The 13,000-nt window shown below is 35.0% G+C and overlaps 1 protein-coding gene across 1 annotated transcript in view; it reads left to right on the forward strand.

The window, feature by feature from the left end:
- Positions 1-6,330, forward strand: part of GRIK2 (glutamate ionotropic receptor kainate type subunit 2) — a 253,600-nt gene extending 247,270 nt beyond the window's left edge. Inside the window, exon 16 of the mRNA XM_088533518.1 lies at positions 5,859-6,330. Coding sequence (XP_088389644.1) covers positions 5,859-6,023 — 165 coding nt within the window. The 3' untranslated portion in view covers positions 6,024-6,330. The remainder of the gene's footprint in view (positions 1-5,858) is intronic.
- Positions 6,331-13,000: the final 6,670 nt, after the last annotated feature.

The following is a 13,000-nucleotide window of genomic DNA, read 5'->3' on the forward strand; positions in this document are numbered from 1 at the left end:
TCAGTGTGATGGTCAGAAAGGCTGCTGACAGAGCTAAGAAAAGTCACTTTTGAGAAAGCTTTCTGCATTGGTAGGAGCACTCCATCAGCCACTGGAACCAGTGTATCCTTCAGGCTATACTCAGGCTGGAAACCAGACTGAGTGGCTTCAGAAGACATTAAGCGGATTCAGAGTTACTTTATCACAAATCTCTCTTACCTACACAACAGTATTTTATTTTGCCAGGAAAAACATTTTAGAATTAGAGTGTGGCTGCACTGTTTTTTGGCTACCAATTGACAAATTGCATAAAGAAGTTGGAATCTAATTTTTCTACTGGGAGATATTTATAACCTATAACAGTAGTAGTTCACTATATTTATTTATTTATTTATTTATTTTTGGCTAGCATTGAGATTTTGTATATCATCTAAGTCCATCTCACAACTCTCAAACTCAGTGAGCAGTTCAGCCCCCAGAAAATTAGTTTCTTTGTGGCACTGTTCTGTTGTTATGGGCAGGGCCAGTCCCTTGAAACAAACAAACAAAAAAGGCCTTGAAACAATCAATATTCAACTCAGTCATAGAGTGAAGCATCTCATGCTTCATCAGTCTGTCTGGAACAATTCTGGTGTTCCTGACTTTGTAGTTACTGTAGTGGAATCAAGGCTTAACTTAAGAAAACATAATTTTCACTTTGTTTGATTTTTTTGTCTGTATTTGAGTTGGCACTGAAATCTCTCATTGATTTTGGCCTGAAACTAATTTCTTTCTACCAGAGATAACAATTGCTAAAGCTGAAATTGAGAATACATTGTGATATTTCAGATAATTGTTGGGAAGTTAGTTTACAGTGTACTTTTGCATTACGCCTTCTACGGATTGAAAATATACTGCATGAAAAATATCAGTGGCAAAATATAGTACTTTTTACATAACTGTATTATACACATTCGAGTTGACAATCACATCTAAGACTAGCTTTGTAGCAAACCAAACCAAAAACTTTTTGAAAAGGTAGTGCTTCAGCTGCAAAGAAATGTGATTTTTTTTTGTCTGTTTTCATTCTGTTAATTGCTCATCTCTCTGTGATCCTATGTCAGTGTTTCCCTAGGTTTAAGATTGATGGGTTTTCTGTATACACATTCAGAATCCCCAGAGAACTGGCATATGGAAGCAGAAACAAATTAAAAGAGAGGGTCAGGGCAGCGCTATGCATTCATTCTTGGATAACTTCAAGAAAATGAAAAACAGTTTGATTGATATGTTCTCCTAGATGCTAGAACATTGACCCATAACATCTGATTTAAGATGCAGGATTACTTCTGTTTGTTACTGCTTTAAGAAAGTTTAGCAAGGCTTCAAATAATATTTGACACGCAAGGCTGGAGGGTAATGAACTTCTGAGTAAATCTTGCAGTTTTGTACTGAATTTTGACAGTTGACTTCACATTAACTCCATCAAAGAGAGGGGAAAAAAGAGATCTATGAAAGGCAAATGATGGGGGCCTCTTTTATTTAAAAGAGATGAACTTATTATTCACAAACACCAGAATTTTAGGCGTGTTAGAGTCATGTCATTCCTATCTTGTTTTTACAGTACTGTGGTTTCAGGTTATGTATGGACTGTATTGTTCTGTAATCCATTTCACTTTGATGTAAGGCACGCCTTTACTGCATTAACATTGTTCTATCAGGTCTTGTTATTTTTATCTTCAATAATTATTTCTTTTTAGGACACTAAAAGAAAAATTTATGGTGATAGTCTCATAACTCTGGATAAAAATACTAATATGATTTCTAGTTACCTTTCCTTCTAAATATCCTGTAAAGCAATATAATGAAAACATTTTAAATATTGTCTGGCTTTCATATTCATATATGCACACAGAGGTACATTACATTATTTTCACGCTGAGAAATGAGCCTGAGCCATGCACAAGCTGTCTAAATAGACTGTAAACAATGGCAAGAATCTGCAGAATGATTATCTTGATCCTACATGACTTGTGAACTGTTAGCTGCAGTAAAGAATAAAAGGGATATTAGTCAGTTCTTTGCAATTCATAAGGACATGAGCTTTGGCAGAACTCCTTGTGTGAAGAGGCTAAAGGACTACAGTACTGATTAAAATTTTCTGTTGTACATTTCAACTTTCTGCTTAGAACCACAGCCCTTTTTTTTTCTAATGTTTTATGATGATTATTCTCTAAGTGCAAAAAACAATTATACTTAGCTAATGATCATTGAATTGTATGACTTCCTTCAACTCTTCTACTGCTTGATTATATGTAAGATGACTTGAAGGCAGCATTTACTCTCTGCAAACATTTAGGAAGACCATTTAGGGTTTTGTAAGAGTTAGCAAAATCTAATTCAATAACTGATGATCTCATAACATGCTTGCGGAGTGGAAGGTAAGATGGAGCAAAAGGTTATTTTCTTTGAAGTAAAAGGAGAATTGTTCAAAATATAAACAAGGAACATTCTGGAGGTGTAAAGAGCTTTTGAAATACAGACTATAGTTATGCAAATTTTTCACTATTTTTACCTAACAATGTGAAAGGCCACCTGAAATCAGAATTGAAACATTGGATTATGTCATTTAAAATCTTGTCTGAAAATGTCATTTATCTATCATGTGGTCTAATCTGAGTGCTAGTTTGTTATTTCATGACTTAATACTCTAAAGGTGGTATTCTAGCAATATAGGAAAACAAACTTTGGAAAGACAGAAAACGGTAAATAATCAGGCTAGAATAGAAAAGAGAAAAAAATCTATTAAGAAAAGGTCAAGCATGAAATAACCCTTTGTAAACTTTTTGAACATGGCTTTGCAGTGCATGGGAAAAATCTTCCCTATGCTATTTTTCTCAGGTAAAATCCAAAGGAAACTAAAGATATAGATATTGACTTTTATATAGTCTCAATTTCATCTTTTTAAAAATAGGTGATCATTCCAAAGAGAGAAATTTGCAAAATTAATATGTAATATTTCTCTTACTAGGTTTTTGGTTATCAAAAAATGTTACCTTCTAGGACTAATAATGTCTACTATTTTCAGATATTTGATGTTTTAAAATACAAGTGTGTATAAGTTGGAAAAAAACTAATCTAAACTTATTTTTAATAGAGGATACAATTAAGTTCCCAGGAACTTATTTATACAACATATTTTGAAAACACAGACTAGATGCATTTTCTAGATAAAATAATTATTATGAAATTATATTATATGCCACTTAAACTGTCAGTCTTTCCAAAATTTCTCATTTTATGGAATTCATTTTAATGAATTTTCAGATCCAGGTAAAAATTATCTGATAAAATGTGTTGGCAATTTTCCTGCGATCCAATTTTCAGGATATTTCAGAGTGTTGACATTAAGCATATGTATCTCCTCCTGTCCAATGACTGTAATATTGTTCACACTGATAATGCCTAAAAGCCGATATCCTTGGGTAAGTGTTTGCAGATCAGTGAGAAAGTTTTTGGTTGACTGATGCGTTTTGAAAAGGATTCACTCTTTCTTGCCACTCTTGTTAGTTATCGTGGCAGAGAAGAAATGCCATATACTGGGTGGAGGTGCTGCTATGCCACCCGTGCCAGCAGTTGCAACTTGCTGTTTTCCTAGTGAAATTCCTGATTTATGTGCTAGGATCCTCACATAATGAAAATGCTAAGGTAGTAGATCTGCAAGGCTTAGTGGTTTAGCCAGTAGGACATTGGGGAATATTAAATTAAATCTTGCTCCTTTTAGTGATTTCAGGGCTTAGTGTCAGATTGAAAATCATGAATGTATTTCTGATGTTAAGTGACAGCACTTCCTTAAAAAGTCTAAGAGAATTTGATCTTTTATTTCAAAATGCAGTTGGATAAAACACAGATACAGCTTCCTGCTTTCTTCACAATGTTAATAAGATAGAAACACATGAGAATCTGAAACATGACAGTACAGAGCATTTTTCTAAAAAATTTAGCCGCCTCATTCACACAGTGGTAGGGCTAATTTCTATGTTGGGTATTAGTCTAGTAAAGAGGAATGCTTTTAAATAAGCATGATAATGAGAGTCCACTCCAGAAGTCACTCCATGTAACCAGTCAGAATGATGAATTTAGTATTAAACTTTGGCCTCTGAAGGACGTGTGCTTGACTCTCTGTCATAGAGATATACCTGCCTCTTGTCTGGATTCACAACTTCAAACTTAGTTACGTATGTGGCTAAAGCCTTTCTGTCACAAACTGAGAAAGTGTCATTACTTTGTTTCAAACTCAGCAAGGAAAAGATGTGTTTGAACAGAAGAGTATTACCATTAGAGGAAGATTACTCTTTCTTTCTTCCTTCCTTTTCTTCTTTCCTGTCTATTCCCATATTCATCTAAAGGATTACAGAAGGGAACATTTGTTCAGAGTTGGGGATTCAGGTTCAATTCTACCCGAACTCTGAGACAACTCATATTTGCACTATGTTGCAATAACCAAGGATTTTACATAAAAATATTGAGGTCCTCATTGAAACAAGAACTACAAATGAAGCCCTTCCTCTGCCACTTTGAGTATCCTAGTCTGTAACGTGCAGAACATCTCTATTCTCTCTTCTCTCCCTTGTTGCCTCTCTGCTTCTCTTTAATGCCTCTGTGCAAAGTGGCATGGTATCTGCAGGAGGCAGCTGAAAGGATTATTGCCCTGAAGTGGTCTGTTGCCTGTAGGTTACAGCACACTGCCAAGATACCGGTGTTTGAACCTGCCCCGGCAGAAGACACAATTAATTCAATGCTCTCAGGGGTCTCATATTCTCCTTGTGCACTCTGATGGTGATGTTAAAGAGATGTATTAAATGGCAGCACAAGAAAAACAATTGTAAAGTCTGTCATATAGGCTTCCTCATAGTTGCCCCATTTTTTAAAGAACTTATTTTATTGGGTCAGCTGAATCAAAGACCTGAGGCTTGGAGAACTGGAGTGTTGGTGAGTTCTGGGGGAATAAGCCAAGAGATGATGTGTTTAGCAGCTTGAAGAGTAAATTTCTCTGGGCTATAGTCAGATGTCAGGCCTGTAAAGTTTGATGTTGAAAACTGAGTGTCTTAATGATCTGAGTGCCTTTAGCGTTTGAGGTTGGAAGCTGAGTGCAGATTTTGAAAAATAAAATTTAGGAGGATTTAGCCTATGATGAAACTATTAATAAACATTTTTCTTATGCTCTTCATAAAGACGAAATTAAAAGGGTTTTTTTTTTGCAAACATGTTCTCCATAAATTACATTCAGTAATGAACAAGAACTATTTAGAAACAGATGATACTCAAAATAATGAATTAGATATTTGTTTTCAGTAGTGCACCTGCATTTTAGCGGTATTTAGACATTAATTTAGGTTAACTTCTTACACCAAGCTCTACTGTTTTGTTAAGGAAGATCTGTTTTAACCATATAAAAATGAAGTATATTATTTTGAAATACAGGCAAGAAAATTTTACTGAGTACCTAATGAACATGTTACATTCAGATGTTATCTTGTAAGTCTAACCTATGTTAACAGAACATCTGTTTGAAATATTTTTATATATCATGTGCATCCACAGTCAGTAGCTGGCAGATAAGTAATTGTAGAGACAAGGTGAATTTTGCAGTGAGTCATCGCAGCTGGATAAGTCATTTTAATTATTATGTGATGCATATTTAAAAGACAGCAATTTGTTATGAGCTCCAGGCTGAGACAAAGCAAACTTACAGAACTGACAAGGCTGTGCCAGAGGAATGAATCTTCTTCTAGGCATTGCATCTGGACATTTCTTACAGTTGTGTTTTGTTTCTGTTTTCTTTTTTCTTTCTTTTTTTTTTTTTTTTTTGTCTTCTTCTCTTTCCTCAATTTCCCCCTCAGAGGTCCTTCTGTAGTGCCATGATAGAGGAACTAAGGATGTCTCTGAAGTGTCAGCGTCGATTAAAACACAAGCCACAGGCCCCTGTCATTGTGAAAACAGAAGAAGTTATCAACATGCACACGTTTAACGACAGAAGGTTGCCAGGTAAAGAAACCATGGCGTAGAGCTGGGAAGCCAAATACCCCAAGCACAAACTGTCGTCTTTTTTCCAAACAACTTTGCGAGAATGTTTCCTGTGGAAATATGCAACCTGTGCAAAATAAAATGAGTTACCTCATGCCGCTGTGTCTATGAACTAGAGACTCTGTGATCTCAGCAGTTGCAATGGCCAGACTCGAATCACAAGCATCACAGATCAACCAAGTTACGCGGGGTTACACTGTTTGCCATGGGTTCCACCATTCTGGATGAGTGAATGTTACATGTGAATTTTGTGGCTGGTTTCAAATGCAGTCTCAGTGAGAAATTACAGGTTCCTTTTGAAGTTCAATGGTTGCCAGGAGATAGAGAATAAGTGTCCAGGGTGGCACTAACCAAAGGAGGAGGCTATCAAAAATAATGTGTCAAAACTGGACTGGAATGAGAAACAGTATGTTCTTCTGAATTTCCAAGCATAGAAGAGTTGATAGCTGCCATTCCTTATCTACAGACTGTGATTGCCAGCTGGACACTGTGATTGGACAGGCAATATCAGTTTACGGGATGGGAGAAATGTTCAAATGAAGAGAACATGAATCCCATGAATGGAAGGTTAAATAAGGGGATGCTCACTTGCTTTTTGGACTATCTGTGTCACTGAACTGAGTAAATTTTTTTTTTTTTAATTAGTAACTTAAATTTACCTGGGTTGGAACTCTTACCTAAAAAAAAAATCCATAATTTTGACATGATTTTTAGATGAATAAAAGTTACCTGAGTACAAAGAAATGTATCCTAGAACCCTTAGATGTAAACAATTACCTGTTTTTTCTTGTGAGAAGAGGGAAGGAGTTGGGAAGCATTCTATTTGGCACATAGCGGGCTGGTGTTTTAGCCTGAATGAATTTTGAAACCCTTTTTCCTGCTACTAATTGAACTCAGTGGAGCCTGTGCAATTCTCACTAATATTGGAAGTGGGATGGGTCACCTAAAAGAAGCAAATGTGGAGAACTAAAGACTGCATTTTTCAATACAGTCACAGTACTAAATGAACAAAATTCTTGAGCAGTTTTTTTTTCAAAAAAAAATGTTCAGGTTTATTTGTGGAAATGCAAGATTTCTATGAAAATAGTTTTTGTATGGAAATTTTTGTAATACTTTTTATCAACAAAATAAGAACATGTGTCAGGGGTGTGATGCCAAGCATGACTGGTAGTGTGTGCGTACCACCAACGTTTGGTGAAAACTATTTTTATCAAGAAAAAGGAATCTTAGAAGAGACATATTTTCAAGTTAGATAATATAAAAACTAGGTGCACTACCACCACTGCTTACCATGCTACACCCCTGGTTTCCACTAGGCTGATAACATGCTGTCATGAACAATTGTGTGTAAATGGTAAAAGACACAGACCTCTTGACCACATTGTGATAGCAGTTGAAGTGCACTCAGTTTGCTGTTTGAATCCAATGCACAAAATTTTAAAAAATGTCAGTTTTAGTTGTTTTGTTTTTGCTGTGTGATTTGAGCAATATATGTACAGTACTCTGTGCCAGTACTAGTACTTACAAAAGCCTCAGTTTAGTGCCCTATCCTGCTGATTCTTGCCACCACACCTTCAGCCAGCAAATGGTCTGGGATTTCTGAGCCTGTACAGCACATTGTGATAAGTTTTTGCAGGATCTGGCTTTTCATTGCTAAAAAACTAATTTGTATGTCCTGCTTATAATGAATTCCTGGACATAGCTTTTGGAAATCCTGCCCTATGGATGATGAATTTTGAACCTCTGTCCAGTGTAAATTTATTTGTATCCCAACAAAAAATATATAGGACATAACCTACTATGTAGGAATGTTATCTTAGTCACAAAAGCTTATAAAGACCTCTTTATGAGGAAAATATATCATTTGGCTAGATTAAATTAGTAATAAAAATCTTAATTTAAAATTTATCATAAATAATCAGTCATTGATGAGTAATGAGACCATTTGTTTACTAGAGCATAATTTAACCTTATCATCTTTCTAATACAGGAAGATAAGATATATCACTCAAACTGTAGAAAATATTTAATGAAATTTGGGTGGAGGGGTAGGGGGAGGTTTGTGTCTACTACCCAGTTCTCATATATCTTCATAGACACTGAGCTGGCCATTTTCATTGTGAATAGGTACTGAGAAAGCAAAATCTCTGATATTTGTGAGAGTTTCATCCCCATTTATGTGATAACAAACAAGAAGTTTTCTTTGTCTGAAGTAAAAACCGAAAATAAAAACATCTTCAGCAAAGATTCTGAAAATAAGTATACTTACGTAATGCATACTTAAGTTTAAGTTAATTCTTTAAAGTACAAAGGGGGGAAAAGTAATTGTCTTACAACACAATAAAAGCTCCTGATTATGCTGGTTTGGAATGGGAAAAAATTGGCTATTGCATTTGATTGATGATTTACAATAAAATTTGTAAAATCATGAAATAAAATGCTGTATTATATTCAAACTAACCTTTCTTTTCTCCATTAAGGATGTTAAAATAAGCAGAAGCTCCATTCTCCACTTGCTGCACATGATTAATTTTCATTAACATTTCTGTGAGCCACAGTAAGTATGGATGTGAAAGATGTCCCAAATATTTCATTGGGTCACAATCCCCTAAGGAACAAGAGTCCTGCTGCAGAAAGCAGTGTGGCATAATTAGGATTTCAGTGAGGATTTCAGCCTTCCATTAAAGGAATATGCAAGGCAACTGGAGATTTGTATTTAACATCAAGACTAAAAATAAATGCATGGCTCAACAGATTCATAATAGGATAATGGCTTTTTTAAATATATACAGTAATTCATAATGCTACTTTATTTTGCATTAGTATTTTTCTCACAGAAAATTAAGATATTTAAAGAAAAGCTACCATCACACAGCTGAACGCCAAAGTAGTAGAAAATAATGCTATTACTTTTCACCCTTAAAAGCTGAATGGTTTGTTTTCCCTTCAATGTTATGAAGAAAGTTCGGTTCTGGGGAAAACTTCCTCATTTTGAAAGGCTATTGAGTGATTAGTGCCAAGCCCTCATGTTGTAGTATAAATTGCTATAGTGTGATCAGAGCCGAGTAAGCTACATACACTCCTTACATCAAGTGAGCGTCTGGCCCATGAATGTCATTCATATATCTATTCTTAACTGCTTTATGTGGTTTCATATAAGAGCTCAATTAGTCCATTGATTTCCCAGGACAGGATGATGGCTGCTTCACTGACGGACCTTGAATGTCACTCTAGAGAAGAGTTTTAAAGGAATTATAGCTCAGTTTTATGATGCAACCTGGTAGATGAAAATCAGAGTTAAAAAATGGAAGGCACTTTTTTTTTCATTTTAAATGCATCTGCTTTAAGGAAGATAAAGGTCTATAGTCTTCAATGAGTCTCAAGACACAGAATTAAGATATTTTGGTTGCCTCAGCATCATTATATAGCAAGAGACAACTATGTGGATTTGACACGGTAGAATAAATGACAAAAACTTTAACTTTTTGAATAATGTAATGTGTGAAGGACTGATATTGAAAATTCTGAGCCCAATAGTCAGCTAAGTCAATAGATATCTGATGGTAAATGAAGATGTGGTCCACTGTAAGCAACTTCAGTTTGTTTCTATAGTATTACTTGTTAGATAAATACAAGACCAAACAAACTAAGGAGGATATGGAAGTTTTTGTGTAAGAGAACATTTTTCTGAAAGCTATATCTGAATTTTCAATTAAAGAACTCTGTATAGGTTTTTAAAAATATTTCTTTAGTTTTTAAATTATTTGATGTTTCCTGGCTTCATCCATGAAGACTTCAAAAAGGAAAGTTATTGAGCCTCAAACTCTAACTAGTTATTATCAAAATGGAAAATATGTAATTTATGAAGAAACAAACCACCTAAACCCAAACTGTCAAACTAAATTAGAAAAAAAATGCCCAATATTTTACAAAATCAAGATATTACCAAGAAAAAGAGATTACCATGAACAGAGATACTGGCATACAAAGAGGTAAAAGATAATGCTATCAAATCATTTTTGCACTATTATAATAATACTAAGGAAGTTAGAAAAATGATTCCAAGTACTTTAGACACAACTTAATTTCCAAGTACACTAGAGTGTACAAATGCTCAATACAAGTTACACAATACAATGAGCAAAATATTGTCCCCCTTGAAAGCAATGTCAAAACTCCTATTTCAGAGAAGTCAAGATTTCACCCAGTGTATTCCCAAACGTGCTCATTCAATGTGTACTGATATAAATAGTAAAGGGAAAATATGAAACCAGTCTGCCTTCAGGTATACATGAGCAGTTATGCTTTTTGTCCTATTTTCAAAGATATATAGGAAGTGAAGGGGTGAATGTGGTTAACTAATCTGATATCCAAGATAGCATCATTACTTTCCAGCCTCAGATTTGTTGGTGTCTTATTCACTCCCAGGCTTGCTACTCTGCTTTCTGACACGTTTTAATTTATTTTCAGTATCTTTTTTTCACCAGGCTTTCCTATAAAATGTACTTCTAATTAAAATTAAAGTTATTCAAGCACCTCATCTCCCCAGTTTGTATCTACCAAGACAAAAGCACTAGCTTTTCATGTGACTGTAATCTAATTGTCCCTCTCTTCATTTGTTACCCATCTCTGCTCCCTGCCTGTGTTACCTCCTCATGTTGTTCTTGTATTTGCCTAGACTGTAAGCTCTTAGGGGGCAGGAAATCTGTCTTTTATTTGTTATATGAAGCACCATGAACTATGAAGCTATATAAATAATAAAAAAGTAGATATTCTTAAATAGTGTTTGAACTGATGCTGATCTGATTGACTGGCAGTCTAGTGATACACTGTCATAGTTCATTGCCTGGAATCTTAATCACTATGGCATCAGAATAAACAAAAGAATAAAAATAATAAAGCCAACCCAAAGGGTATATCACATTGACTCATCTTACTGAAATTTTCCCTGCAGGGTCAGGGTGAAGAAATATAAAGCATCATATTCAAATATCTTCTATAAAATTTTCAATACAAAACCTTCTACATTAAAAATAGGACATATAGATAAATATATAAAAGAAGATTTGTATATAGGAAGAACTTTGCAGAAAGCTCACCTAAATGCAAAACCAGATAATACCTTGGATTCTTTTACAGATATAAAAAATTATGAGTAAGCAATTTGGCAAGTCAAACACCAAACACTTTGCTTTTTTTCATTATATCTAAATGCCCACTTAGTTCAATGAACCCACTATTGTCAAAATCTGTGTTGATCTTTATGAATTATTTTATAACCATCAGATTTTTTATGAGAAATGACTGTCATTTAGACTGAAGAAATACTTTGTCTCTTCTGTTCATAGCCAACAACAATTTCTGTGACTGAAGGAATTATACAGTTGTTGGAATTTGAGAATGCCTAATGCAGATAAATGAAATAAACCAATTGATGTAACCCATCTTGAAGAAAAGCATATCAGCTTTCTCTTTTATCTTTTTCTTCCTAAAGGAATGTCACTCTGTAATGATGAACATTATATAAATTCGGAATTATACATACTTACATAGCCATACATAGCTGTTATGGAGGCTCTCAGGAATTCTCAGTGCTAAGATAATGCCTTTCTTTCCTTGTCATAAGATATACACATAGTCTTAAAAGCTACTTGGGAAATCTAGCATGTGCTAAAAATAACAGAAAAGCCTTGAGGCTCCTTTTCTGATATGACTACAGGAGCTTTATGAGATGGAGATTCATGAGGAATTGGTAGGAAATAAATAAAAGATTCTCATACTAAACTTACCTGAAAACTTTATATGGAAACAGTGAAAATGGACAATGGTCTTTTTTTTTTTTTTTTTTTTTTTTTTTTTTTTTTTTGTTCTTTTGGCTTCATGCATGACAAGCCAAATTTGTAGAGACTGTTGAAGGAACTCATTTGGTTTTGAAGGTGCAATTTCAAGCCTTATTATGGATTTATGCAAAAAACAGTGTCTTGCTAGTCTCTCCCAGTATACTGCTGGCTGTTCAATTCAGGGAGTCCCAAGGTGATGGTAGCTGTGGCAGTCTCTTTGTGTCATTGCAATATTTCAACCATGCTTAGTGCCTGGACCATTTAGACCCAGATTGATCAATAAACATTACAAATTCTAAGATGAGTATTTGCTAAGTCATTCTGGGCATGGTAAAAAATGCTCATTTGTGTTACATAAAATTCACTTGTGTGATCATCATATATGCATCTCTTAGAGAATCACAGAAACACAGGAGCAAGCTCATTGAAATTTTGAATTGTTTAGTCCAGTCTTCTCTTCAAAGGGAAGGTGTCTCTGAAGATCATCCTGTCTGGACTCTTTTGCTCAAAGCAAGGACACCTAGAGCAGGTTGCCCAGGACTGTGCCCAGTCATGTTTAAATATTGCCAAGAATGGGTGTGTTTCACAGCCTCTGTGGACAGCCTGTTCCAATTATACAACAATATACAAGTCATAAAAAATATATTTTCTTAGATTTAAATGAAATACAATATATACAATACAATATCTTGCATTTCAGATGTGCACAATGCTTCTTGTCCTTTCACTGGAAACTGCCGAGAAGAATTTAACTAAATAAGCTTTACTCCTCCCCTCCATCCTGTCATTTATTTATACACACTGATCAGATCCCCCTGAGCCTCCTCTTCTGCAGGCTGAGCAGTCCCAGCTCTCTTTGTCTTTCCTCAAATGGCACATGCTCCAGCACCCTAACTATCTTTGTGACTGTGGTCACTGCAGTATGTCACTCCTTTTCTTTTTTCCTTCAGAATATGAGTCCATGTTATAGGAGTCCCAGGTCTAACATCTGTATTACAGAAATATTCCCTGTGGAACAAAGGAATTATTTTGTTTTACAAGACACTCACTCACAATGCACTTGTGAATCTGTGATAGCTCCTATTAGCAAGCTGAGTTTCATGATAGCAATTCTTTGT

Source organism: Tinamus guttatus, unplaced genomic scaffold, assembly GCF_059628265.1.
Source record: "Tinamus guttatus ecotype Peru unplaced genomic scaffold, ASM5962826v1 Tinamus_guttatus_pri_ptg000506l, whole genome shotgun sequence".
Lineage (NCBI taxonomy): Eukaryota > Metazoa > Chordata > Aves > Tinamiformes > Tinamidae > Tinamus > Tinamus guttatus.